This window comes from Sminthopsis crassicaudata, chromosome 1 (genome assembly GCF_048593235.1).
Source record: "Sminthopsis crassicaudata isolate SCR6 chromosome 1, ASM4859323v1, whole genome shotgun sequence".
NCBI classification, from domain to species: Eukaryota; Metazoa; Chordata; class Mammalia; order Dasyuromorphia; family Dasyuridae; genus Sminthopsis; species Sminthopsis crassicaudata.
In genome coordinates, this window is record NC_133617.1 from 732,071,408 (window position 1) to 732,098,001 (window position 26,594).

The 26,594-nt window shown below is 34.8% G+C and overlaps 1 protein-coding gene across 2 annotated transcripts in view; it reads right to left on the minus strand.

Moving 5' to 3' along the window:
- The window catches only part of SYNPR (synaptoporin), a 375,540-nt gene that overhangs the window by 166,769 nt on the left and 182,177 nt on the right, over positions 1-26,594 (minus strand). The window contains exon 1 of one of the 2 annotated variants that reach the window (XM_074284206.1): positions 18,498-18,734. The exons of the other annotated variant lie outside the window; for it this stretch is intronic. Within the exon in view, the coding sequence (XP_074140307.1) occupies positions 18,498-18,521 (24 nt within the window). The 5' untranslated portion in view covers positions 18,522-18,734. Of the gene's footprint in view, positions 1-18,497; positions 18,735-26,594 lie in introns of those variants that run through there. 2 annotated transcript variants of the gene reach the window in all.

Here is a 26,594-nt window from a genome sequence, read left to right on the forward strand (position 1 = left end):
ATAAAATAGGAACTGTGAGGATTAGAATTGTGAGGATTAGACAAGATAATATATGTGAAGCCTTTTTAAAACCTTAAAGATATATATATATATATATATATACACACACACACATATACATATACATCAGTGTACATTTATATACATACATATATGCATACAGATAGATCCCTTATATATGTGAACATGTTTAAATATATGTATGTTTAACTTTTATATTATTAATCAAACATATTTTATGTGGAGAGGGATAGGAATTGTTCTGCTTGTCTCTTCTGGGCACAACTCAGAGCAATGAGAAAAAGTGGCTTGATGGGGTCCTGCCTGATCATCCCCCTTTTCCTCTAGAAATTACTATGTATTTGTTTTGCCTATATTCTGCATATATAGGATATATATTCTGCATATATAGGATATATATGCAGCATACACACACACACACACCACACACACACATACATATATATAATTTTCTAAAAGTCATAGGGAACTTTAAAATTTAATACCTTAAAATTACCCTAAAATTCTTGATGCACTCTATATATGTGTGTGTTGTCTGATCTATTAGAATTAAAACACTTTGAAGGCAGATATATTTTTCCCACTTTATATCCCCAAAGCATAAAACAGTGGGTAGTATATCACAATAAGTACTTATTGTATATCACAATAAATACTTGTTGATTTAGTGATATAAGTGAAAAATCATTGGCCTGTCATGGGTATTTGCATGATATCTTTCACTGAGGGTCTTCAGGCAACTTTGGATGACAGCTTTTCTAGAATGTTATATAAGATTTCTTTTTAATCAGACATGGATTAGATGGGATGACTTCCAAGAATCCTCAAAGGCTGGAGATTTGTCAACTGGTCATTGGAAAAACTACAATATCTGTAACTTGGTTATGATTTTGTCTGCAAATATCTTTCCAGGTCATTTTGGCTCTCACATGAAGTTAACATGAATCTATCCTTTACATATAAAAAAGTTCTAACTGCTTAACTGATTTAGTCAATGAGGTGTTCATTGTCACACATGTGGAAAACACAATTAAGAAGATATTTTCGTTGGGAAGATGGCCAGAGGTATCGCATTAAATTACAATTATATTTAAGATTTACCTTAGGGTTTCCTAATGCATTTTAAATGTAATTCCAGTGACAAATATTTAATTTATTGGCAACTTCTCTGCAATACTGAAAAGCTATCCATCATAAACAGCTTTGTGACAATGGATAGAACAGCCAATTTGGTATCATAGGACCTGGGTCCAGACTCAAATTCTATTGCTTACTATCTATTTAACTCTGAGCAAATCTCTTCATCTCTCTGGTTATATCTCATTACAGTTACAATTAAAGTGGAATTATTAGGGCTTTACTATAGATTGGAAAATGTTGAAGCACATGTGGGATATACATCTTCCTTCAAAACTTTCCCTAACTGATCCAGAAGCCAGGTGGTGATGACTGTATCCCAGGCTAGGCTTCTGGTTTTTAGCAACCACTCTTTCTTCTCTCCATTCCTAGTTACAATTAAAAGATCAATAGCATAAACCCCTCATACTTTCTCAGGATATTTTTCTTCCTAGTTTCCATGTTTCTTTCCTATCAGGGACTATCCTCCATGAGGCACATATTCCTGGAACCATTCATTTCTCTCAGCAGACATAGAATATTGTCTGCCTTCATGGTAGTGAGAGGCTTGGGCTATTTAATGTCTAAGGTTCTTCAAGCCCTATGTTCCTATTATATAAGTATAAAATGGAGGCTCTTCATGGGAGACAGTTTCACTTTTGAATTTGTATTGCTAGCCACTAGCATAGTGTCTAACCCACAGAAAACATTTAATAATTACTTTTTAAAATTCTCTCTAAGACATTTGATAATTTTTTTATTAATTGCCTGATTGAACACATATAAAAATGATGGAAGTACAATAGAAGAAGGTAAAGTTGAATTATATTTTTCTGACTATATGACTGCTGGTGAGTTATTTAAATTTTATGTTCCCCAGTTTCTCATTTGTAAAATGGGAAAATAATATTTGTTTTGTGTATATATGGGAGCGAAGTGGTACAATAGTAGCTGGATAGCTGGATCTGTAGTCAGGAAGATCAGAGTTCGAATTTGACTTCTGACACTAGCTATGTGACCTTGGACAAGTCCTTTAAGCCATGTTTGCTTCAGTTTCCTCATCTCCATCGCTGAACAATTAATAAGAGGGTAGACAAAGTAATATTCTCAACAAGAGGAACTGAAGATTTAGCCCACCCCCTCATTAATTTGTCTACCCTCTTATTAATTGTTCAGCAATAAGGATTGCTACTTCCTTTTCCCAAGATCTTTAAGAATTTAGTGATCTCCATGGACAAATTAATGAGGGGGTGGGCTAAATCTTCAGTTCCTCTTGTTGAGAATATTACTTTATTGTGACACTCAGCTGCCTCCAGAAATCTGGACCAAGGAATTTTCTACCAAGGCCACTCTTATTTTCTCCTTCATAAGCTATGTCATCCAAAATTCTAATGGAGGGTTCCGTGGATAGAGGTTCACTTCATTGGGGCAAAAACTTGCTTAGATTGAATTACATTTATACTTTTAATGGGAGTAAGGTTTCCTGTTGAGTAGGATCATGCCCAAATTGGGGAGTATATATGCTGAGGATTTGGGTATTCACACTTATCAGCAATGTGTCTCAGAAACTAACTGAATGACCTATAAGGACTATTCCCTGAATGAAGAAATAGGAAACAACTCTCAATTTTAATTTAATAATTGGTTATTAACATAATAAAAAGTAATGATTTCTCTTACAACCACACAAATATGTACTATTATCATGAATATTTCTATTTCAACATTTCAAAAAATTCATGATCTAAAATTTTGAGTGAACATACTTGCTCCACTAATAATGGAATACAAGAGAATGGAATAATGGAAATATTGTAAGATCTGCAATTAGGAGACCTGAGTTTGGACCTTGACTTTGACATTTAAATTGTGTGTGGCCTTAGACAAGGCTTTTGGCCTCTCTGTGCCTTAGTTTCCTCATCTGTAAAGTGATCTAGATGATGTCTGAGTAGCTTCCAACTCTATTCGATGACCTCTCTATCACTGAATGATTGTACTTTGAAAGTTGCAGTGGCTGAAAAAGCCATTGCTTTTGACCACTGTTTTGATGCGCCTTTCTCATAATACTTAGATTGGTCCTTAGATAATTGACATCCAATTGCAAATGTTGATCTCATATGAGAAGCCTTTTCAGCTTGGTAACCTTCCTGAATTTTTGCTCTGCTATCATAAACTTCCCCTCCATACTAGAATGGGGTATTGGTATATAGGTCATTAGTGGGTACTAATGCAAACTAAAAGACATAGTTCAAATAGTTATTTTTGCCCAGCATGCTGCATCAGCACAGCTGAACAATATGAAATAGAGAAAAGTAAAATTAAGTCTATTTTTCCATTGTACACTTAGGTAGCATACCTTACAGTACTAGTAAACTATATCTGTTTGGCAAATAGAGTTCCTGACCAGAAACAATGAGTGATATATGGTTTTAAAAAATGTAGTAATGTAAGAAAAAAAGAGAAAAATTGGGTTTCCATATTTTCCCATTAATTTTGACAAATAGTATACTTTTTGTCCTTACTTTGACTCCATGATAAGGAATAAAGACAGAAAAGCATTTATTAAGCAGTGGGTTTAGTGGCAATGGGGATGGAGGCAGTTTGGCCATTAACTCCATTTGTGAGTTATACCCTCTCTCTTGGTGTAACTGCTCTGTAGTTGTGCTGTCCTCTGTGCCAATTACCAACAAAGCAGGAGCCATGGTAAACTTCAAGGAAGTCATGATATATTCCCAACAGGGAACCAATTTGAGGGTGAGGGGATGAGTTAAATATTTCTGTTGATATAATTATGAAATGTAGGGCTTGTCTCCAATACAATAACATCTACTATTAGCTCATTTTCTCCCAGAACTCTTGCACTGTTTTCCTTCCCCCTTCCCTGACTTCTGGGAAAGTGTTCAATCTTACCCTTTCTGCCTTGGCCACTGGCTTCCCATGACACTGGTAACATAATCAATATGGAAGTACTCATTGCAACGGAGTGATTGCTCATGCTTACCCTCTACTCTCCAGAATATCTCTTGATTACAGCAGGACCCTACTGAAGGCAGATTCTGCTCAAAGGCAAGGAACAGTGAGTAAGACCTCTTGTACTTTCCCTCCCCCTACTTTGTTTTGAGCTGGACCAAGTGAATCTCACATTATATAATTTGTAAATAAATATATAGATATTAGGAAGAGTGTATATAAAATTTTATTATTGATAATAAAAAAATGGAAACCACTGTTCTATGACATTGCTACACCTTTCACTTCTTTCTCATTGCTTTTACACCATGTAAAAAATAGTCAAAACTAAAGCTCTGTGAGTTAGTATCAAAACCTGTGCTAGAGGTCCAGTGAGTCTTAATATTGTTTTCTAGCTGTATTAACTTAGCATGCTGTGGTAGAAAATCCGGAAGTCAGAAAAACAGCATTCTCTTCCATGTCAAGTTCTATTTGCAAGTTACTATCTGTCTGTTTCTATCTTTGTTTCTTCCTGTCTGCCTATCTCTCCTTCCCCCCTTCTCACTCCTAGATAAGTGATAATAATATCATGTTACACTTATAGAATTATTCTGAAAACTAAATTTGAAAACAAAGATAAAATAAACGTGGATATTTTAATACTCCAGCCAAGTATAAGATCTTATTACATTCAAAAGCAAAGGGTTCTTAAAGAATCATTTTAAAATAATCATTTTGTCATCAGCTCCCACAGTTTGGTTTTTTGATAGCATGATGGATTATGATATGGTGATGTTGTATTTTTATTTATGGCAAAAGATGATGATGGTTCATCTAAAATTATTACTATCAATGAGCATAGCAACAATAAAGTTGAGTATCTTCTCTGACTCAGTACTAGCTCTTCTCTTTCTCCTTTTTTTCCATTGGAAAACCCAAGTCATTCTCTTTAGTTCTAACTAAACACTTTAGCTTTGGTCCAGCATGCTCAAATCTTAACTAGGAATTTTATAGGATTATCACCAGCACTACTTCTTTCAAGCTTGGTAATTATCTCTCATTCTTATACAATTCCCACAATGCCTAATTTAGTAAATGGCATGAAGTAGATATCCCATGAATGTCTTATCAAAATGAACTGATGTATTGCTAAAAGCAAGGGCATACTCTTTATTAATTTTGATGGATCTTGGTAGCATGTGTAAATTGTGGAGAACATGATCAGTGAATTCTATTTTGATGAGGAAATCCATAGAGTAGTGGTGGGAAAGAAGGTTTGTGAAGCAGTTTTAGATGAAAACCATTAAAATCAGGATGGGGTGGGGGTGGGGAGTTGAACTTGAAGAATCCAAGAGAAAAAAATCTTCCAAATATTTCAAAAGTTGAAAAGTTCTTAAATTAGTCTTTGGGATCAATTTATAATGCAACCATCATTCAGTGATAGAAGTGGTTAATCAGGAAAGGAGAGTTCCAGAAAATGTGGACTAAAGACATTTATGTGAAAAGTACCTTTGATATGAGAAAGAAAATGACCTTATTCTTTTTCTCTGTCAGCATAGGCTAATGAGATGACTTATTTGTAGAAGTGATGGAATTAACCAACAAGAAGAAAAAAAGTATTCAAGGATTTAGTCTCTGTGGTGAGTAGGTTGACCAGTACGCCAACATTATGGGAGTGGAAGAAGTGAGTAGATTAATAAGTAGCTGAGAAATTGTTTTTATACTACTCTTCTGGGAAAAAAAGCTTGATCATATTTTGATAATATAAAGCAATTTAATCCAAAACATAAAATAAGTGGGGAGCAAAAAGAGTCGAGGCTGGAGTATCACAGTGCTGGACTTGAAAACAGGGAGAGCTGGTTTTGAATTTCACCTCAGATACTTGCTAGCTTTGGGACCTCAGGCAAGTTATTTAACTTTCCTCTGATATTAAAAAAAGGATTAGACTTAATGACCTTGATATCTTTCAATATTCCTTTTACTTCTACAACCATAGCTTAGGTTTCTCAAGAAAATTGCTGGGTGATAATAGAAATCATGCTTAACCTAGAGGGAGCTCTCTTTGATCTTGCTTTGATATCTGATGACCTGGGTATCATAGATAAATATGTGATTGGCCAACTCTGAACCTTTATTTTCCATATATACAATGGAGACCATATACGTACAATATGAAATTTTTGTATAGAACAAATGAGATAATATTTCCAAAATTCTGTGTAACATACAAAGAGCTATTTAAATTTCTGATGGTATTTAATTATTATCATTATCATCAACTAAAATAGATGTGATTTACACATGTCTTCTCTATTACTACATATGGTATAACCTAAGATGGGTGGGGGGTACAAGGTTCATGCAAAAATAAACAAACAGAAAAATATTGTATGTGACATTTCTTTTAGAGGCTCTAGTGGAGAAACACTTTATTCATATAACCTATTTTGCAATATAGTAGATAGTGTGTACTGTGCCAGATTCTATTTATTTGAGTAACCTTCCCTTTTATGATGCGCTCTCAGAGATTTATAATATGGATATAAAAGTTCTCTCTAGGATAAGATTAGTTCATCAAGATATTTTGGAGCTCCCTCACCATTTTCACACCTGCAGGCATTTTTCTGGTTGAATGAGGAAACCATTTCCATTTGCTTTAAACAATCATGTTCAGTAAGAAATGAAAAAAAAAAAAGATAGGTGCATCACAGGTGAGGGAAAATTCAGGCAATTTAGAAAAGGTACTTTCTTCTCCCACCTTGATCAAGCTCCACTATCCATTATTTCTATTCAATAAAAATCCATTCCAGTCTTTCTTTTTATTTCTTGGATGATCTTTGATTTCTGCAGGTGTCTGAATATCCCAACAGTACTAACAGAATATGTAGAGATGCTTAGTGGAACTGATTTCTATGACAGTCCATTTGTGATGGGAACTGTCAAGAACAATGTACTTTGAGGGTCTTTTCTGCTTTGGACAAAGTGCCAGTGACCATTAAGGATGATTGTTATGGCTTACTATTTAGTATTAGATTTCTGAGTTCACCAAAATTACTTGTGAATGTGAGAGTTGACTAGCAACAAAGAACTTGTATCCTTACTTCCAGAAAGAACAATGGTCCTTTCGGTATGTGACAAGTACAAGAAAAAAACACATTATTTCTTATTGATGACAAGTTTCTGCTTCTGACATTTCAGGATAGGAGAGATAACTAGAAATATAGCCAGTGAGAGAACTTTCTGTTAACTCAAAGGGTTAACGAGTTATCCTGAATATCCTTAATTTTATTTAATAATGGATAAGCAGCTAATGTCTATTAATTTATAATATGAGGATTATAATTCTAGACTTGAGGTTAATAGCTCTTTGTTTAGATCCTCCTTAAAACACATAAGAAATATGTGATCAAAACTCTTAAACATCTATAAAATGAGGATGATTCTTGTAGTATCTCACATGGTTCATGGTTACTTGAGAGATAATTGCTTGGCACTTCCTAAATACACACACATACACACATACAGATATAGATCAATAGATATGCACATGTATTAACTCAAGATACTTCTATAGATTAATATGATTTTTTAAATTGATGAATATTTTCCTAGTTATATTTTTAGCCAGGACCATTTCTTGTGTATATTCTATGCAGTTTATAGAAAAACAATTCATTGTATTTTTTCTAACCCCACCTGAGAGATCTAACACTTTCACATCCCATTCTAGTATTGTGTGTCTTTTTGAGTTCATATTCATGATACCATTAACCTTAAAATTTTTGCAGGCTCTTAAACTGTCTCTTCTCAATATTATGTGTTTGTGCAATGAAGAACCCTTTCTTTAGTCTTTCATCTTAAGAACGCAATGGAAAAATACTCATGATGAGAATGAATAGGCAGCAAATCATTTTCAAAAAGTAATCACAAGAAACATGTATGTGCAATCAAAAAGATGGAGTCTTCACATAGCAAGAATGAACTATAACCAATGGTCAACTAATATACTTGCTTGATATTCTAACAACATAAAAAGATCTAAAGGATGCACTCCCATTGTTTTGAATAGAACCTGTCCAAAAGATTTGGGAGAATATAGATCATCATCCCCAAGGATGAAAGAGCTTAGATGGCTTATGATTCATCAGCTCATCAATGAAATTATAGAGCCATCAAAGCACCAAAGTATCCCCAGATAGAAGACTTATCCCCTTAATAATTTTAGGTGTCCATTCACTGAACTGTTCTCAATAAACTTTGATTTCTCAAAGATCAGATTTGCACGCAATATTTGAAGTGAGAATGTAGAATTCTCTACTGTGACAAATATCCAAAATTAATTCTCACTTTTCACAACCTTGTTTAACCCTGATGATGTCTGTATGTTTTTGTTTGCTTTATTGATCCTGATAAGTACATCAGAGCTCAGATTCTAAGTAATATTAAAAAAATCTTAATATCCCAAAGTCTATCATTTTATAAGTATCATTTAAAATACTTTCCTTCATGTTTGAAGCCCATCTTCTTCTTTTGGGCTCACTTATCCAAAGCAACATTGATAGTATTTGAGACAGGATTTGGATTCAGGTCTTCTTCACTCCAAGCCTAATGCTTCATCCACTGTGTTACCTAGCTGCCTCACATGGGATGAGAAGCAAGAGTGGAGATGCTGTTGTGTCTTCCTTCCACATATAAATGCCAAATGATATATCAACAGCACTGATTCCTAGAGAATACTATTTGCACTTACTTACCCATCCAGAGAAGTGTCCATTTATGCATACTTTTGGTTTTGTTTTTAAAACAGTTCTCATGAATTAAAAAGCAATTCTAATGAAATCAGGAGAACATAATTTTTTTAAAAATCACTTATGAAATATTTTAAAACTCAAAATTTAAAAAAATTTGTCAATTATAATCCTTTGCTCTGCATTTATTTATCATCTCACAGAATATGGTAAATTATGTTGGCATGATTTCCTGTTGAAGAAATCACTTTGTCTTTGGCTAATATGATATGCTGATCTTTATATTCAATGATACTATTCTTTGTCAGACATTTCATTATCTTGTCAGGTAGAAAAAGGTGACTCACTCTTCTTAGTTACTGGAATTTCATCCAGTTAACTTAATTGGAGTGGGATAGAAGGAACACTGGGCTTGGGACCAGGAATATCAGCTCTTTTATTTACCCATGTGAATATGAGCACGTTCTTTAACTCTCTATGTTTCAATGACCACAAATGTAAAATCAAAATTGAACAAATGTTTGATACTTCAAACTTGAAATCTATGGGCTTAATTTTGAAATTTCCCAGGTTCTTTGTACCAATATGAATATTTTCCCAGTCTTCTCTTTCATCTCCTTAATGTTCTGCTTATTCCATCCCTCAACATAAGGCCCATCATAAAAAAAAAAGATTCAAAAAGTAATTTGTGGCTTATAAGTTCTTGTCTTTCCAATCAAGAGTTTTGGAAAAATAACCTGTGTTGTAAATAAAGGGAATAAGACTAAGAAAAAAGGTAGTCTACCATTCAGCTTGGCCTATGTATTGAAGCCAAAATCAACCAGAGAATTCAAGACAAATCTGATTTGGATTGGATATGGTTTGTCCTAATTAATCTTATTTTTTCTCATTATTTGTAGCACCTTAGCCTTGTGTGATAAATCTCAGTCCCAACTCCTTTACTTTTCTTTCTCTCCTAATTCTATGAAAAGTTCAGCATGCCCTCTTAGAATATAAAGCAACAAAGAGTTCAAGATCATTTACACAAGAGAAAACTCAGTTTTTTTTTTCCATATGACCATTCCATTTCAAAACACAATAATGAAATTAATAAGCCAATGATCTCTATCTTGACCCCTTTTCTGAAAATTTAACATGCATTTATTAATTGCCTACTATCTTCAAAGTACTATTCTTAGCATGAGAGATAGACAATAATAACTAATTTGCAGCCATCATCTTTTATACACAATCCATTATGTTGCCAGAACAATTAAATTTTGCTACTAGGAAAGCAGGCCAATATTGAAACTAAATGCGGGACAGCTAGGTGGTGCAGTGGATAGAGCACCAGCCTTGAATTCAGGAGGACCCGAGTTCAAATGTGATCTCAGACACTTAACATTTCCTAGCTGTGTGACCCTGGGCAAGTCACTTAACCCCAGCCTCAGGAAAAAAAAAAGAAAAAAGAAACTAAATGACCAAATCTAGAAGAGAAGCAAAACAGAGGCCATTGTTGAAAGAATCTAAGCAAAAATGAAAGAATGAATAAGCATTCTGTAAGCTTTTTTCTTCAAGAACTGGATAAAACTGAACAACAAAATTTTTTTTCTTGGTCTTTTTCAGGGAAAGCCCTTGGAAGGGAATCAGATTTGTAGCAAGGTTACTATTCCAAGTTACTTCAACTTTAGCAGTGTAAACATTGCTATGACAGCTAATTTTTCCTTCTGGTGAACTGAATTTGTCTTAATAACTTTTTAAATATTTTATATCATGCATCAGAAAGTTGATTTTGGGGCTCATTTTGTGCTTATACAATAGAGATTGATTCACATTGCTGGCCCCCATCTTTACTTGGGAGTTAAAGTACTTGAAAAAGTACATTTTTTTTTACTTCTCAGGAATATACCTAAAGAAGTGAATGGATTGCTCAGCAACTGCAAATGACTTCTGATAGCTTATATGCTTATAAAAATAATTCACAATATCATATGCCAAACCCTACAGCAGGTTCTAGATAGCTCACTTGGAAATAAATCCATTTTAGTAAAAAAGAAGTTCAGCATTCACTGTGATTTCTACAAAGATTGACTTATTGCTAGAAATATCATGCCAAAACAAAATCCCTTTAAGAAGATACAGAAATTCTGTTAGATTAATTTATATATGAAGGAAGATTGTTATAGGATTTCCAGCTAGAAAGGATTTTAGACATTGTGAAATCCCCTAACAATAATAACAAGGTAGGCAGAGTGAATCCAGGACTCCTTTGATCCTCACACCAACCTAGTCTTGGTGAGTACTATAGATTTTAAACTATCTTTGTCACTAAAGAAAATTGGGCTCAGTGATGAACCAATATTGAAGATACCACAGCTAATAACTGCTAAAGATAGAATTTGGGCTCAATTCATTCTGATTCCAAATTTAGCACTTTATTTACTCTGTCACCCTATATCCATTTTATAGATCTATCAATAAGCATTTAATAAATTATCTAGAAGGCACCAGGCACTAGGAATACAGAAATCAAAAAAGAAACATTTACTGCCTTCAAGGAACTTATATCCAATTGAGGGAAGTGGCATGAGAATAATTACATGAAAAATATGTAAAAATATTAATAGAAGGTATTTTTTGAAGGAGAACACGAATGGTTAGAGAGGGGCGGGAAAGACTCCATGATAAAGTTCCAGCAAAACTTGGAACAAAACAAGTGATTTTCAGATGCCTAAGTGATCGGACAGTGCATTACAATCATAAGGGACATCCATTTCCAAAATATGGCAATGGCGACGGAGAGTTGTTTGTGAGGAATAACAAGTAGGTTTGGCTGAATCATAGAATACAGAAAAAGGACTAATGTACAGTCAGGTTAGAAAGGTGGGCTGGGGCCAGGTGGTGAAAAGCTTTAAAAACTAAACCAAGGATTTTAATTAGCACTCATGCCCTACTAGTCTCTAAAATCATCAATGACGTCTTTTATGGCACCTATATTTTAACCTAAATAGGTTATAGACAGAGAATTCTGTTGCAGTTATTCCTAGAAGCAAAACAATGGTCCATTCCATAATGGAATGAATTCACCCATTTTAGAACTGGCTTCATCTCAAACCATAGTGACATCTATATTAGCATTATCAATGGCATTGTCAACCTTATGGCTTTTGGGGGCTAGGATTTTCTAAAACCGCAATGGTACAAACACAATAATTCATCTGTTTTCTACAGTTTACCTGGTGCATTAGTGACAGAGTAGTTTAGATTTTCAGTCCCTCTTATTCTGGAAGCATTTATAGATTGATTCTATCAGGAGCACTAAAGCTTTTTGGTATTCTTGGCCCCTGGGCAGTCTGGTGGAGACTATATATGTCTTCTCAGATCACATTTTTAAATCCACAAAATGAAATATGTAGGAGTACAAAGGAAATAGATGATATTGAGATAGATTCAACAAAGTATTAAAAACAACAGCAATACAAAAGGCATGTTCAGAGCTACCAGGTTAAAGACTAAAGACTCTAAAAGTAAATGATCCAAAGTCCATCAGCTTTATGGTGCTTTTTGTTCTGGCTTTCAGTCTTAATATAAAAATGTGTGTGTGTGTGTGTGTGTGTGTGTGTGTGTGTGTGTGTGTGTGTGTGTGTGTGTGTGTGAGAGAGAGAGAGAGAGAGAGAGAGAGAGAGAGAGAGAGAGAGAGAGAGAGAGAGAGAGAGAGAGGACACAAAGAAAATCAGAGATACATAGACACACAGAGATAGAGAAAAAGATTGAGACAAAGTCACAGAGACAAAGATAGACAGAGTCAGAGACAGAGAGAAATACACAAAGATAGAGACAAAGAAACAGACTGACAGAAGAGACAAGAAAGAGAGGAGGAGAGGGAGAGAGAAGAGAGAAGGGGTTACAATTTGTGGAGAAGGAATGGGGAATGGTGGAAATAAAGTGAAAAAAGTACACAGCAGAGAACAAAAGAAAAGCAAGAAAACAAAGAAAGGCTGAGCAGCTTTGAAAACAATATGTACTATTTATTATAAAGGTTTTCTTGAAATGGAAATGTATTGTTTTACATTGAATCCTCTCTTGTGGTCTGCTGTGTGTCTTTTCTCATTTTGTATTAAGTGCAAAATAAAAAAAACCGATGAAAGAGATAAAGAGAAAGAAAGAGAAACAGAAAAATTGTTTTATTTTTAAATGATCTATAATTTCATTAGAGTAAATTATAGTTTTGTTAAAGGGCTTATTTTATTTTTAAATGAACAAATATGATTTTGTTAGCATAGGTATTCCTTACATTGATCAATATCATAACATTCTCCATGTTCTTCTTGATTTCCACAATTCACCACCTAGTAATCACCTTTTTGGAGAAAGTTCTGTTCAGCTTTAGTAGACACTTAGTCTGTCATTAGGCAATAGCCAAAGACTTTCTAATTTGGAAGACCTGCAAGAGCTTACTGTTCATAGATGCAGCTTTGGAGATTAAGGAGCTACCTCCTTGGAAATCGCAAAGAGGCACAAAAGTAGGATCTAAGTGAAGTGTACTTACATGTTCACATCTACACACATGTAAAATGCACATACAGAGGCACAGATAGACACAAACATACAGATACACATACAGAGAAAGAGACATAGGTAACACACAGAGACACACATAGAGGAACAGACACATACACAGAGGCACAGAGATATACATATACCAATATACACACAAAGAGGTACACAGACACTCAGACATACACACACACACATACACACACAGAGATACACAGAGAAAGGCACAGGTACACAGATATACACACTGAGACACACACACACACACACAAAGATTCACAGACACACAGACACACACATGCACATGTAGCTGCCCTTTTTCTATTCTCTTTTAGAATCCCTAGTTTCCATCAAAGTTTAGCTTTGATTTTATATCTTTCATTGAGCCTTTTCTGATCTTGCCAGTTGTCAGTGCTCAATACTTCCTTCTCCTACCACATTAATAATAGTTAGCATTTATAAATTATTTTCCTTTTATTTCATATTTCCGTGTCCCTATGTACATCGATGAGATAGCATGTTCCACTAGAAAGGGTGTCAGAAAACTTGAGTTCAAATTCTGACTGCTCCTTATTCTCTATGTGAACTTGGGAGAGTCATTTTTCTTTTCTAGGTCTCGCTTTCCTCATCTGTAATAAGGGAGAATTGGACTAGATGACCTTAAAGTCCAATTCTAAATTTATGAAACTGGGGTGCCATGTTTTATCCCCTTTTCAAACCCTCACTCAAGTTTCAAAAGAAAATAAGAGAACAACTTATTTAGAAAATAGTTTATGAACCTTAAAATTCTATGTAAATGCTAGCATTGATGATGATGATGATGGTGATGGTGGTATAAGCTACTGGAAGACAACAATTGTATCCTTTTGTCCTTGATATCATGGTACCTCTAATCTAATATATTGGGTATTTAATAAATATTTCAGAAATGAATATATGTACATACATTTATAAGAAATCATATCTAAGTATCCAGGTTTTAGCTCCAGTTTTGCTTTGAATTTTTACTCTTAAATCACAAAAGGCTTTCTATCATGCCCCAAATCAGGTGTATAGTTCAAATTCACAATACAGTAGGAACATGGTTGGAAAAAAAGAGAAAGAAGAAGTGTTATTTCTTTTGCTATTTATTTTCAATTCTATTATGTCTCTGAAGGAAGACAAATTTTATCAAGATCCTGAAAAGTAATCAACTGTAGGGGAGAGTCTATACAATCATTTCCAGGTGATGACCTCCATATAATGAGATACTTGAGTTGGACACAACTTATTTAATTAAAAGTAAATACTCATTTGATGGTAGCAGGCGTGTGTTCTCTTTAGAACATCATATACCTGCTTTGGTGACATATGCTGGTTGGCATTTCTTTATTAGCATCAATTCTGCTGCAATTCTCCAGATACTGTTTTGCCACTTAGCAAGACCCTACACACACACACACACACACACACACACACACACACACACACACACACCCCTCCATAAATGAAAGTGGGAAGGGGCAGTAAGCATGAAAGTTATGATTTACCAAGATTGTTTCTTGAAAAAAATACCTGTTAGGTTGAAACCACACTTTATTGTACACTCTGATCTCCTTTTAATTAAATCAATGTCTACACAGAAGGCGTTGTAAAACAATAAGATAGGAGATTACTCCAAGAAGTTAATATGAAGTTAACACATCAGTATATACTTTGAATGCATGGAATTCACATTTTTGGACACCTTGAGCTATTTCTGTTGAATCTGACATAGGTGCATTGAAATACAGCATGTCTTCCGGCAACGATTTCATCATCACTATTTCTTTGCTCTCTTGTCAGGACTGAAAAAAGGCAGGTTTGCCCCAAGGATAGCAAACTAACAGAAAGATTAAAAAAAAAAATAAAAACACCAGTTCCTTCCCTCTATACTCAAATTGAATCTGTTTTAAGAGAGATTTCAAATGTATTGATTCAATGTCAACTGCATTCTCCCCCCATGAGAATCATCTGAATTGCACTGGGGCTAAATGGATTTGAAATGGTGAGTTCAGTGTTCAGGTACAAAAGAAATATGCTTTGAGGTTCTTAATTTACTCTTTGTCACAGGGTTCAGAGTGTTTATTGATAGCTGTGTTCATTTTCAAATTATTCCTGTTGTGTAGACGGCTTTCAATCTCAAGCCTGAAGTGGCTCCTCAGCCCTGTCAAACAATCCAAAGATGGGAAGGAAAATTTGTTGGGCATGGAGAAGAACTAAAAAGTTTTCCATAAATAAATCAAAGCAGATATAATAGCACTGGGTGAGATCAGAGTAGGGAAGATGGGATAATGTCAAGATAATGATGATGATAATTATTAATTTTATTAACTGAAATTTGTGTCTTTAAATCCTAAAAACGATGTAAAGATAAGAGGAAGAATCATTATAATTTTTAAAAAGTTGTCCTTTCACCTGGTTTTTATTTTGTATGTTACAGTTGCATCTACAAATTTATAGCTGCAAACACTAGAAATAACATACACACTCTATGACCTGAAATCCATGCTGTTTTTATGGTCACCGAGGAACCTTGACAAGAATAGGGAGTTTCTATGGCTATTAGAAAGGGAAAGAAAGAAGGAAAGCAAAAGACAATAGGGTATATTATTTGCTAGCAACTGTTAAAAAGCTGGTAGTTTCTTTTCAGCTTTGCTTCCCTATCAACATCCTCATGGCCACAAGCTCACATGAGAATCTTTTCTGAGGAAGTGAAATTCCAAGAGAGAAGTGTCATTGAAGAATGTTGATTCAGCTTTACTGAATATCATAAGCATCATTCTAAAGTTGTTTTTTTTTTTATGTGTGTGTGTGTGTGTTTATGTGTGCAATAAATAGCTCATTTAGCTTTTCCTTCAACAGAAATCTACCAAGAGCCCTCTCAATTTGGTTCTGTTCTCATCTTGGGCTGAAATCAGCTTTTTTTAGTGTGATATTTTAGTCCATTCAGGACTAAAACTCAAGAACTTTACAATTAGCTCCCAATCACAAGCTCCTAATGAAACCTTTTTTCCCCCTCAGATATTCAGGGTTTTGGTCAATGATCCCTTATGTAGATAACCCTCTCCATTTAAAAGAGGGAAACAAAAATATGCCAGTCAAACCTAGTGCCCAAATCCCCAAGGAAATAAGCAACCTGTGGAACAAGACAGATAGGATGAAATAGTCATTGCCCTTTAGGAACCTCTGCAAGGATTTATGTCCCTGAAATTGCCTAAAAAGGAAGATAAACTCTGTTTACAGCTAATGACTCTTTCTTTCTTTCTCTCTCTCTCTCTCTCTCTCTCTCTCTCTCTCTCTCTCTCTCTCTCTCTCTCTCTCTCTCTCTCTCTCTCTCTCTCTCTCTCACCTGTTACAACAGCTGGGAAATGAGGATGATTGTGGAAAAGGCAAACAGTCATAGGAGAAAAATATGATCATTGTCTTCAAGCTTACATAGCAGTAATTGCTGAGAGTCCAGAGCTAAAAGTTGCGCAGGAACAGAGAGTCTTTTGCAGAACATTGAGCCAGAGTATCCTTCCTAAGGATAATGGGTGACTCTCACTTATTTTGGATGCAACCAAGGGAGTTTTTTTTCCCAAGTGGAAATGGATTAACTTGACACCCTTCTACCTGGGACAAATGTTAGCTTTCTTTCAGGATATTAAAGGGATAGCTGGGAGGGAAAAACAAGAATAATAACATTTCTAAAAGCCCATTACTATTTTTGAATTTAAGTTTCTAAAGGACTTTGGAATTGAAATACAGTTGACTATATCCTGAAGGAAGTCCTTGCCTGTGAGTTAGAGATGTGACAATTCCAACTTTGAGATCAAATTCCTTGGAGAAACATGGATGCATTTTCTTAACATCCCCTTATGACTTTAGTTTATCTTTTAACGCGAGAGTTCTTAATATGGATTCTAAAGGCAACCCCCTCTCAAAGGGATTACATATAGAATTTGAGGGGTGGTATCTGTGGGAAAAATTGCATTTTATAATCGGTTTCCTTTGTAATTCTATAAATTCTATTTTCCATATTAAAAAAAATATTCTGAGAAGAGATCCATATTCTTCACCAAACTACCAAAGGAGTCAATCACACCAAAAATAAACAAAAAAGAACAATGGCTTCTCATTGTTTATTTGAACAACTGAAAGACAAGGGGGTTTAATTAAGATATATTCAAAATAAATGTTAAAAAATAATAGAATCCTACCTCTAAAAAAGAATGATGATCAGATTATCATCTGGGGTTGGCAGTCATATTAATAGACTTTTTCCAGACTGGTGAAGCACTGTTGAACAAAGCTGACTTCCCTCTTCCCTTCATGAAAGACATTTAACTGCTCATAATATAAACCAATGATAATTTTACAGTAATTGTATTTTATTTTATGCATACTTTTCTCTTGTCTGGCTTGAGCCACACTGGCATTAGGGCAGGATGCCAAGGGATTAAACAAAGCCTGGCACACCACATACGATGCAAAAAGAAAAGACTGAGCAGAAAAAGGATCCAGTCAATCTAGATTATGCCCTGCCACAGAAAGGGGAGATGATCTAATTGTAATTTACTTTAATGGTCAGTGCTAGTTTTCATTAAAACAATTTTCAACCCTCCTCAATACACAGACACCCGGACCCAGTTTTATAGGAAACTTGCCACTACCTAAGGATTGGTACCGGATAAGATTCAGAAACAGCCTGCAATGTCCCCCTAATGGCATTTGCAACTTCTTAGTGGACTAAAGACAAAAATGGAAAAATCTCTGGAGAGCCACTTATAAAAGAAACTTTAATTAAGTGGTAAGCAGGGTGTAGCACAATTACTGTATCTGTGACAATGAAAACAACATTTCATTTTTATGGTGCAAAGGATAAGTTTGTTCAAATACTTTCCCCCCTCTGAGACCACATTACACACACACACACACACACACACACACACACACACACACACACCCCTAAAGGGAACTTATCCAGAGACCACCAAGAAGTCAACTACAAAGATTACCCCCAAATATTACTTGGGATAAAAAGAACACAGTTTCAGGCACACACACAAAAAGATAAGGCTTGTTGGAAAATGCAGTCATAGCTATTCAGATAGATAAAAAACTTACCGGAGCAAATATCACCATACACATTTACAAAACAATTGATAATCCAACTTCCCTCTCCAGAAAGCAAGCAGAGGCTGTCTCATGCTAAAAAGGAAGGCTCCCAGAGCTTCTCAGTCTCCAGTCTCACCAGCGTCTTGTCCCTCTTGCTTATTTTTATGAAGCAGATAAGGAGAGCCAGAAAAATCAATGCTGAGGGAAAGTGAGATGTTATACCAATCAGGAGGCAGCTTCAGTCTTATTTGCAGGGGGATGGCAAAATGGTCATATTATTAGACAGTGACTGCACACACACACACACACACACACACACACACACACACACACACACACAAGCAAAGTACAGGAATCTGAGACTTTCCCCCTGGTGAGATGTGGAATTCTTTGTTGTGCTGTAGTTCTTACCACTGTGGGCTCTCTGGTTTGGCTCATTACTGAGTACTATAAATGCAGAGCTGCTTTTTATGAACATACTCCCTCATTAGGCTACCCCATCCTAAAACAGAGGCATGTCTAGGGGAAAATGGGCAGGGAAAAGGCATTTTTTTGGAGGAGGAGAAAGAGGGAAGAAGCTATACAAACCTTGTGAGTACATTTGAAAACATTATGTGTTAGGAGCACTCAAACATGGAGCACTCAAACATTTATGTTTGGAAAAATAACCTAAAACTCCTCTTGTTTTCCCCCAAAATAAATGTCAACTTCTTACTGAAACATTCTGAAAAATCATTTTTCTAAATGATGTTAAATATGAAGAAATAAGGTAAGCTCCTTGAGAATAAACATTCATTTTTTTTTTTTTTTTGGTCTTTGTAACCCCAACACCTGGTTTCGTGTGTATAGTGGGTGCTTAACAAAATGCTCATGGAATTTCTGCTCTTTTTAATTACCCCATTTAAGATCCATAAGACGAGGACTATTTCTAATTGTATTTTTGTCTTTGTAGCTTCAGTACTTAGCACATACAAACACCAAGAGATTTAATAAATATTTGTTGGATTGTCTCTCATAGGAGATAAGTTTCTTGAGGGCAGGGATTATTTCTCTGTTGTCTTTGTAATCCTAATGCCTAACACTAGACAAGCATTCATTAATTGATTAATTTCTCCAGAGGGCAGGGTCTTTTTTACCCCAGGTATGTAGCAGGGTACCCGATATATAATAAATAATTGATAAATGCTTTTGGAATTAAACGGAATTGAATTGAATGTTTGAAAAATGAAGACGGGAAGGACTGGAGCCAATTCAGCACAAGATCCACCACCCAGGTGAACTCTCATAATATTCTGCTCCACACAAATTTAAATAATGCCTCAAATCAAAATTTGGAGCAGGAAAGTCAACAAAAATTCAGAGTGATATAGTTTTCTAACTAAAGAAAACTAAGAGATAGGCAGGAAAAAACTGTAACACTGGGCTGGAGGTCTGGTAGAGGTCTGGAACATGTCCATTAGCATAAGGGTGCAATCATATATACACACACATCAACAACTTTAGTCACAGAAGCAGCAGCAACAGCTACTGGGCACATATGGTGCTGATTGGCAAACCTATTGCCCCAATGCAACTTTGGGTCACAAGGGAGAAGAGGAGCCCTTGGGATCGGTCATAAAGGAGTAAGGGTCCTGGTCATGGTAGTAAAACAAAGAGGAGCCTTAGTGTCCAGCTGCAGAGATCCAGAGGCTCTTCCTTGGTAAAGTCCAGAGTTCAACTAATACATTGTTGGTGGAACTCTGTATGGATCCAACCATTTTAGAGAGCAATTTGGAACTGTGTTCAAGAAGTTATCAAACTGGGGCAGTTAAGTGGCACAGTGGACAGAGCATAGGCCCTGAAATCAAGGGGGCCTGAGTGCTAATCTAATCTGGCCTCCGACATTTAATATTTCCTAGCTGTGTGACCCTGGACAAGTCCATTGCAAAAACAAAACAAAACAAAACAAAAAAAACAATTGCAAAAAAAAAAAAGTTATCAAACTGTGCATAACCTTTGACCCAACAGTGTTTCTACTAGACTTATATCCCAAAGAGATCTTAAAGGAGGGAAAAGAATCCACATGTGAAAAAATGTGTGTGGCAGCCCTCTTTGTAGTGGCAAGAAACTGGAAACAGAATGAATGTCCATCAGTTGGAGAATGGCTGAATAAATTGTGGTACATGAATGCTTTGGAATATTATTGTTCTGTAAGAAACAATCAACAGGATGATTTAAGAGAGACCAGGAGAGACTTATATGAACTGATGCTGAGTGAAATAAGCAGAACCAGGAGATCATTATACACGGCAACAAGAAGATTATACGATGATCAATTCTGATGGACATGGCTCTTTTCAACAATGAGATAATTCAAACCAGTTCCAGTTGTACAGTAATGACAAGAATCATCTACACCCAGAGAGAAGACTATGGGAACTGTGTGGTTCACTGTAGAGGGCCACAGACATTGGGAGAACTCTGAGTGAGGTATAAGACTCTTCAGCTCAGAGGGAACCTGTTGACAATGGATTGGCTCCCCCCCCATCTCCCCTAAGGACTCTTGGCCTTCCTGAGAAGTCAGAGGGAGGTGCTAACCTCTGTGGTAATTAAAGCAGAGTGATGCCAAGTGGCAAGAATCAATTTATACACAATAGCAAGTTTATGTGGTTCCACATGTGCAGTATATAGTTAGCACATGTGCAGTGTTCCTTTGGTTACATAAGGATATTAGAGTATATAAGGATGAGAGAATTTGGAATAAATGGATTCCATGTTTGACCATCCATATGAGTCTATCTTATCACTTCTCCACTAAGACCAAGGACTCCAGCTGTACTGGGGTCCTCCAGAGAGCTAGTTCCGACAGTACATTTTGACACCACAGCTTGGAGACTCTAGAAAGCACACAACAGTTCACAAAGTAGCATTTTCACTCTTTTTGTTGTTTGATTGCATTTTATTTTGCTTCTCTTTTGTTTTTCTTGTGTGACATGATAATTGTATAAATATGTATACATATATTGAATTTAACATATATTTCTACTATATTTAACATAAAAAAAGGCCAGAGTCCAGACAAGGAACACATTGACCATGTCTCCCAGGATTATTCCAGTTTAGAAACCACCAAAAACCAGTGGGCCTTCCAGAACTATTTCTGAAAAGAACAGCACAAAAAAGCCTGAAGCTTGAGGCCATGTTTCTCTATGCCCAGGTGAGCAAAGCTCAACTTTAACATACAGAATCAAGTAATAGGATAGAAAAGGGAATAAACAACAACAAAATTTAACTATAAAAACTCCTTTGGTATCAAGGAAAACCAAGAACTAAACTCAGAAGACAATAAAAGAAAAGAAAGAACTGCCCAAAAAATTCCTCAAAGCAAAATGCTAATTGGACCCAAGCATAACAAGAATTTCTGCAAAAGTTAAAGAAACAGATGAGAATTGTGAAATGAGAGCAAGGTAAGAAAATTATGAAAAGGCAATAACAGTAAAAGAAGTATAAAAATACTAAAGAAAATAATAATTTAAAAACCAGAATTTCTGATTTGATTAGTATGTCATTGAATAAATATATTAATTTAGCTAGAATTGTAATTTTTATTATTTTAAGTCACCTGACCCATGAGCAATTAATAGTTTCTCACTTTTTTAGAACTGGCTTTATTTGTGTGAAAAGTGTTTTATAATTTAAAGTTTTCATATAGTTCCTGGATTTGTCTTGGCAGCTAGGCTCCCAAGTATTTTATATTGTCTACATTTATTTTAAATTGAATTTCTCTATCTCTTGCTGGTGGACTTTACTGTTAATATATAGTAATGGTGATGACTTATATGGGTTTATCTTGTATACTGAAACTGAATGAAAATTTTGTTTCCTCATTGCCTAGGTTAACTCTAATTTACTCTATTTCTTTTACTGTTTTATTTAACATTTCTAGTATAATATTAAATAATGGGGTGATAATGCTTTCTGATGGTGGTAGATAAATATTATTTATCATTTTGAGGTAAATTCCATTTACTTATATTATCTAGTCAGGTTTTTTTTTATAGGAATGGGTACTGTTTTGTCAAAGGCATTATCTACTGAGATAATCATATAATTTCTATCAATTTTGTTATTGATATGTTCAATTATGCTAATAGTTTTCCTAGTATTGAACCAGCCCTGAATTCCTGATATAATACCTACCTGGTCATAGTGATATGTTGCTGTAATATCTTTGCTAATATTTTACTTAAAACTTTTGCTTCAATATTCATTAGGGGAATTGATCTATGATTTTATTTCTATTTTGGCTCTTCCTGATTTGTATATTAGCACTACATTTCTATCATAAAAAGAATATACTAGGAGGACTATATTTTTGCTTATTTTCTAAATAATTTATATGATATTGGGATTACTTTTTTTTTAAATTTTGGTAGAATTTGCTCATGAATCCATTTGGTCTTGGGGATAATTTATTTATTTATTTATTTATTTTGTATTTTTCCCCATTAATGGGTTGGTCAATGTCTTCTTCAATCATTCAGGATAATTAATATTTTGTGGATATTCATTCAGTTAGATTATTAAATTAATTGGCATATCAAAATAACTCTTAATAATTGTCTTAAGTTCCTCATCTTTGGTGGTGAGTTTACCTCTTTTATGTTTGATTCTAGTAAATTAGTTTTTTTTCTTTCCTTTCTTAAAATCAAATTAATGAATGGTTCATCTACATCATTAGGTTTTTCATAAAACCAGGTCATAGTTTTATTTATCAGTCCCATGGTTTACACACTTTCAATTTTGACTTGACTTTTCTTTATCAGGATTTTCAATATTGTGCTTAATTGAGAATTTTTAATTTATCCTTTTTCAAGTTTTTTATTTGCATGCCCAATTCATTAATTGTTAGGATTCCTACAAGGTGCTAAGTCCATTGTCTAATTTAGCATGGTACTTAACAGTTCTCTAGTTCAGAGTTCACATCTTTCACACCTGTAAAAAAAGCATATAAAAGGACAAGCTCACTGGAAGCGCCAGGAGATTCAGAGTCCAGATTCATTCCCACTTCCATCTTTGTGCTGGATGGAGACATTCGGATAAGAGCTCTCGGGAACCAAGGAGAGAGAAAGGCTTCCAAAAAACCAGCAGAGCCCCAAGTGAAGGAGATAAGATTGTAGAAAAGACAATAAAGGAGTTGGACTTTAACTCCTGGCTACATTTGGGACTACTGAAGTGAATTGAAACTAAGGTTGCCTCCAGAAGCTCCACAAGGGATCTGCTCACAGAGAACAATTACAATTTAGAGAAGAGAACATTACAATAAATCTGCTTTTTTTATGTACTGCTTTAGTTATATCCCATAAATTTTGGTATTTTGTCTCACTGTTGTGATTTTCTTTAATGAAATTATTCTGTGATGAAAATTCTTTCATGAGATGATCATTTCTATGATTTGTTCTTTGACCCCATTTTAAAGGTTTTATATCATATCATTTTCCAATTAATTTTTAATCTCTCTTTCCATTGTCCATTATTGAAAGTAATTTTATTGCATTATGATCTAAAAAATGTATTTACCATTTTTGCATTTGATTATGAGGTTTTTATGTCCTAAGACATAATCATTTTTGTGTCTATGACGTATATTATTGAGTAAAAGATATATTCCTTTTTATTTCTGTTTCATTTTCTTCAGATATTTATCAATCTAACTTTTCCCAAATTTTATTCATCTCCTTATTTTATTTCTTATTTATTATTTAGTTAAATTTATCTAGTTTTGAAAAAGGAAAGTTAAGATTCCTCACGGTATAGTTTTTAGTACTTATTTCCTCTTGTAACTCATTTAACTTCAAAAAATTAGATGCTATATCACTTAGTGTATATATGTTTAATACTGATATGACATCATTGTCTATGGCACCTTTCAGCAAAATATAGTTTACATCTTATCTCTTTTAATTTGATCTATGTAATTAAATCTATTTTTCTTTTGCTTTATCTGAGATCACTATTGCTACTTCTGCTTTCTTAGCTTCAGCTGAAGCATAATAGATTCTGCTCCAGGCCCATACTTCTACCCCTGTGCATATCTTTCTGCTTCAAAAATGTTTCCTATAAACAACATATTGAAAGATTCTGTTTTTTTAAAATTCATTCTGCTATCTGCAGGTGAATTCATCCCATTCATATTTATGAAAACTGTATTTCTCGCCATGCTGTTTTTTTTCCCCTTCCACTCTCATACCACTTCATTTTTCCTCCTTGCAAATACTTTTCTTCTGATCACCTTCCCTAATATATCTTCCCTTTTATCAATCCTCCCTCCCCTTTCTATTATCCCTGCCCCTTTTAACTTCCTATAAGGTAAGATAGATTTCTATATCCAATTGAGTGTGAATGCTTTTCCCTCTTGAGCCAGTTTTGATGAAAGTAAGTTTAAACTTTTACCCACCACCTTGGACTCTCATCTTCCTTTGCATTATAATAACTTTTTCACAAAATCAAAACATGGCAAGGACCTATATGTGCAAAAACTACTTATAGGATCTTTTTTTTGTGGTAACAAAGAATTGGAAGTCAAGAAGATTCTCATCAGTTCAAGAATCACTGAACAAGTTGATGGCATTTATTGTGTCATAAGGAATGGTGACAGGGATGATTTCAGAAGAAACATGACAAAAATTCACATTCATATGTAAAGTGAAGTGTGAAGAACTGGAAAACCATTGTGCACAATAACTCTAGTAATGTAGTGATGATCCACCATGAACAAGTTGATTAGTCTGATCAATACAATGCTTCTAGACAATTCTAAAGGACTCATAATGAAAAAAGTGCTATCTACTTCTGGAGAGAGAATTGATGAACTCAGGATAAAATGAGTCTTCATTTTTTGAAATATATTTAATATGGTAATATGTTTTTGCCTGATTTCACATGCCTAATTGATATCATATTGCTTGTTTCTCAGTGGGGTGGGGGAAGTCGTGGGAGGGAGAGATAATTTGGAATTCCAAAAGGAAATTATGCAAGAAATAAATAACACATTTAAAAATGAAAACAAAACAAAATTAATAAAAAAACTAATAGATATATTAAATGAATAATTCAATTAGCTTATCAAACATTAATCCACCCATTATATATTGGTCACAATGTAATAAGCTAAACATATAAAGACAAAAAGAAAATAGTCCTTCCCGTTAAGGACCTCAACTGCATTTTGTGGTGGGGTTTTATGACATCTACTTAGTTAACCACCAAGGATAAAACAAGTAACTAGAAGTCTTTCAATTATAGTTTAGTTTTCTACTGGCATTCCTTGGATTCTTACTTGCAAATTCTCTGAAATGCAAAGGGGATTCTTAGTTTTTATTTCATTTGATTTCCCCCACAAGTATGTATATGTTGTATATGTCTTACATTCAGGCCTCTTCTTCTTCTTCTTCTTCTTCTTTTTTTTTTCTGAGGCAATTGGGGGTTAAGTGACTTGCTCAGGGTCACACAGCTAGGAAGTGTTAAGTGTCTGAGGTTAGATTTGAATTCAGGTCCTCCCGACTTCAGGGCTGGTGCTCTGTCCACTGTCCCACCTAGATGCTCCTATTCATGCTTCTTCTTATTTAGATGAGAGAGTCCAGGGGACTGAGAAGGAATGTGCTTGTTATGTATGAACCTTACCTTGGTCCAAAGAATTTTAGAGTTAGAGCTGAAGGGGACCTTGGAAGCAATTGAGTTCACTTCCTTAATTTTATAATTGAGGAAACTGAGGCTCAGAGAAATAAAGTGTTTTTTCCACATTCACATAATTCCTAAGTGTCTGAGGCAGAAGTTAAACTTTGATTTCCTGATTCTATACCCAGAAGCCTTTGCAGTGCATCATCTAGCTGACATTGCTTCCTGCCCAAAACAGAAATAGCAAATAAACGCGCTTAAAGGACCCTAATTTTTTTGAATTATTCTTTTCTCTGGGCAAGACAGGATATACTCCTGAACACCTCATTTTTGCCTTGGTCTTTAGGCAACATTTCTTCATTTATCTAAAATGCACTTATTAAACAGTAACATGCAAGCACTGTGTAGAGTACAGAGTGGGGATACAAAGCTAAAGCAGTGGTGACTCCT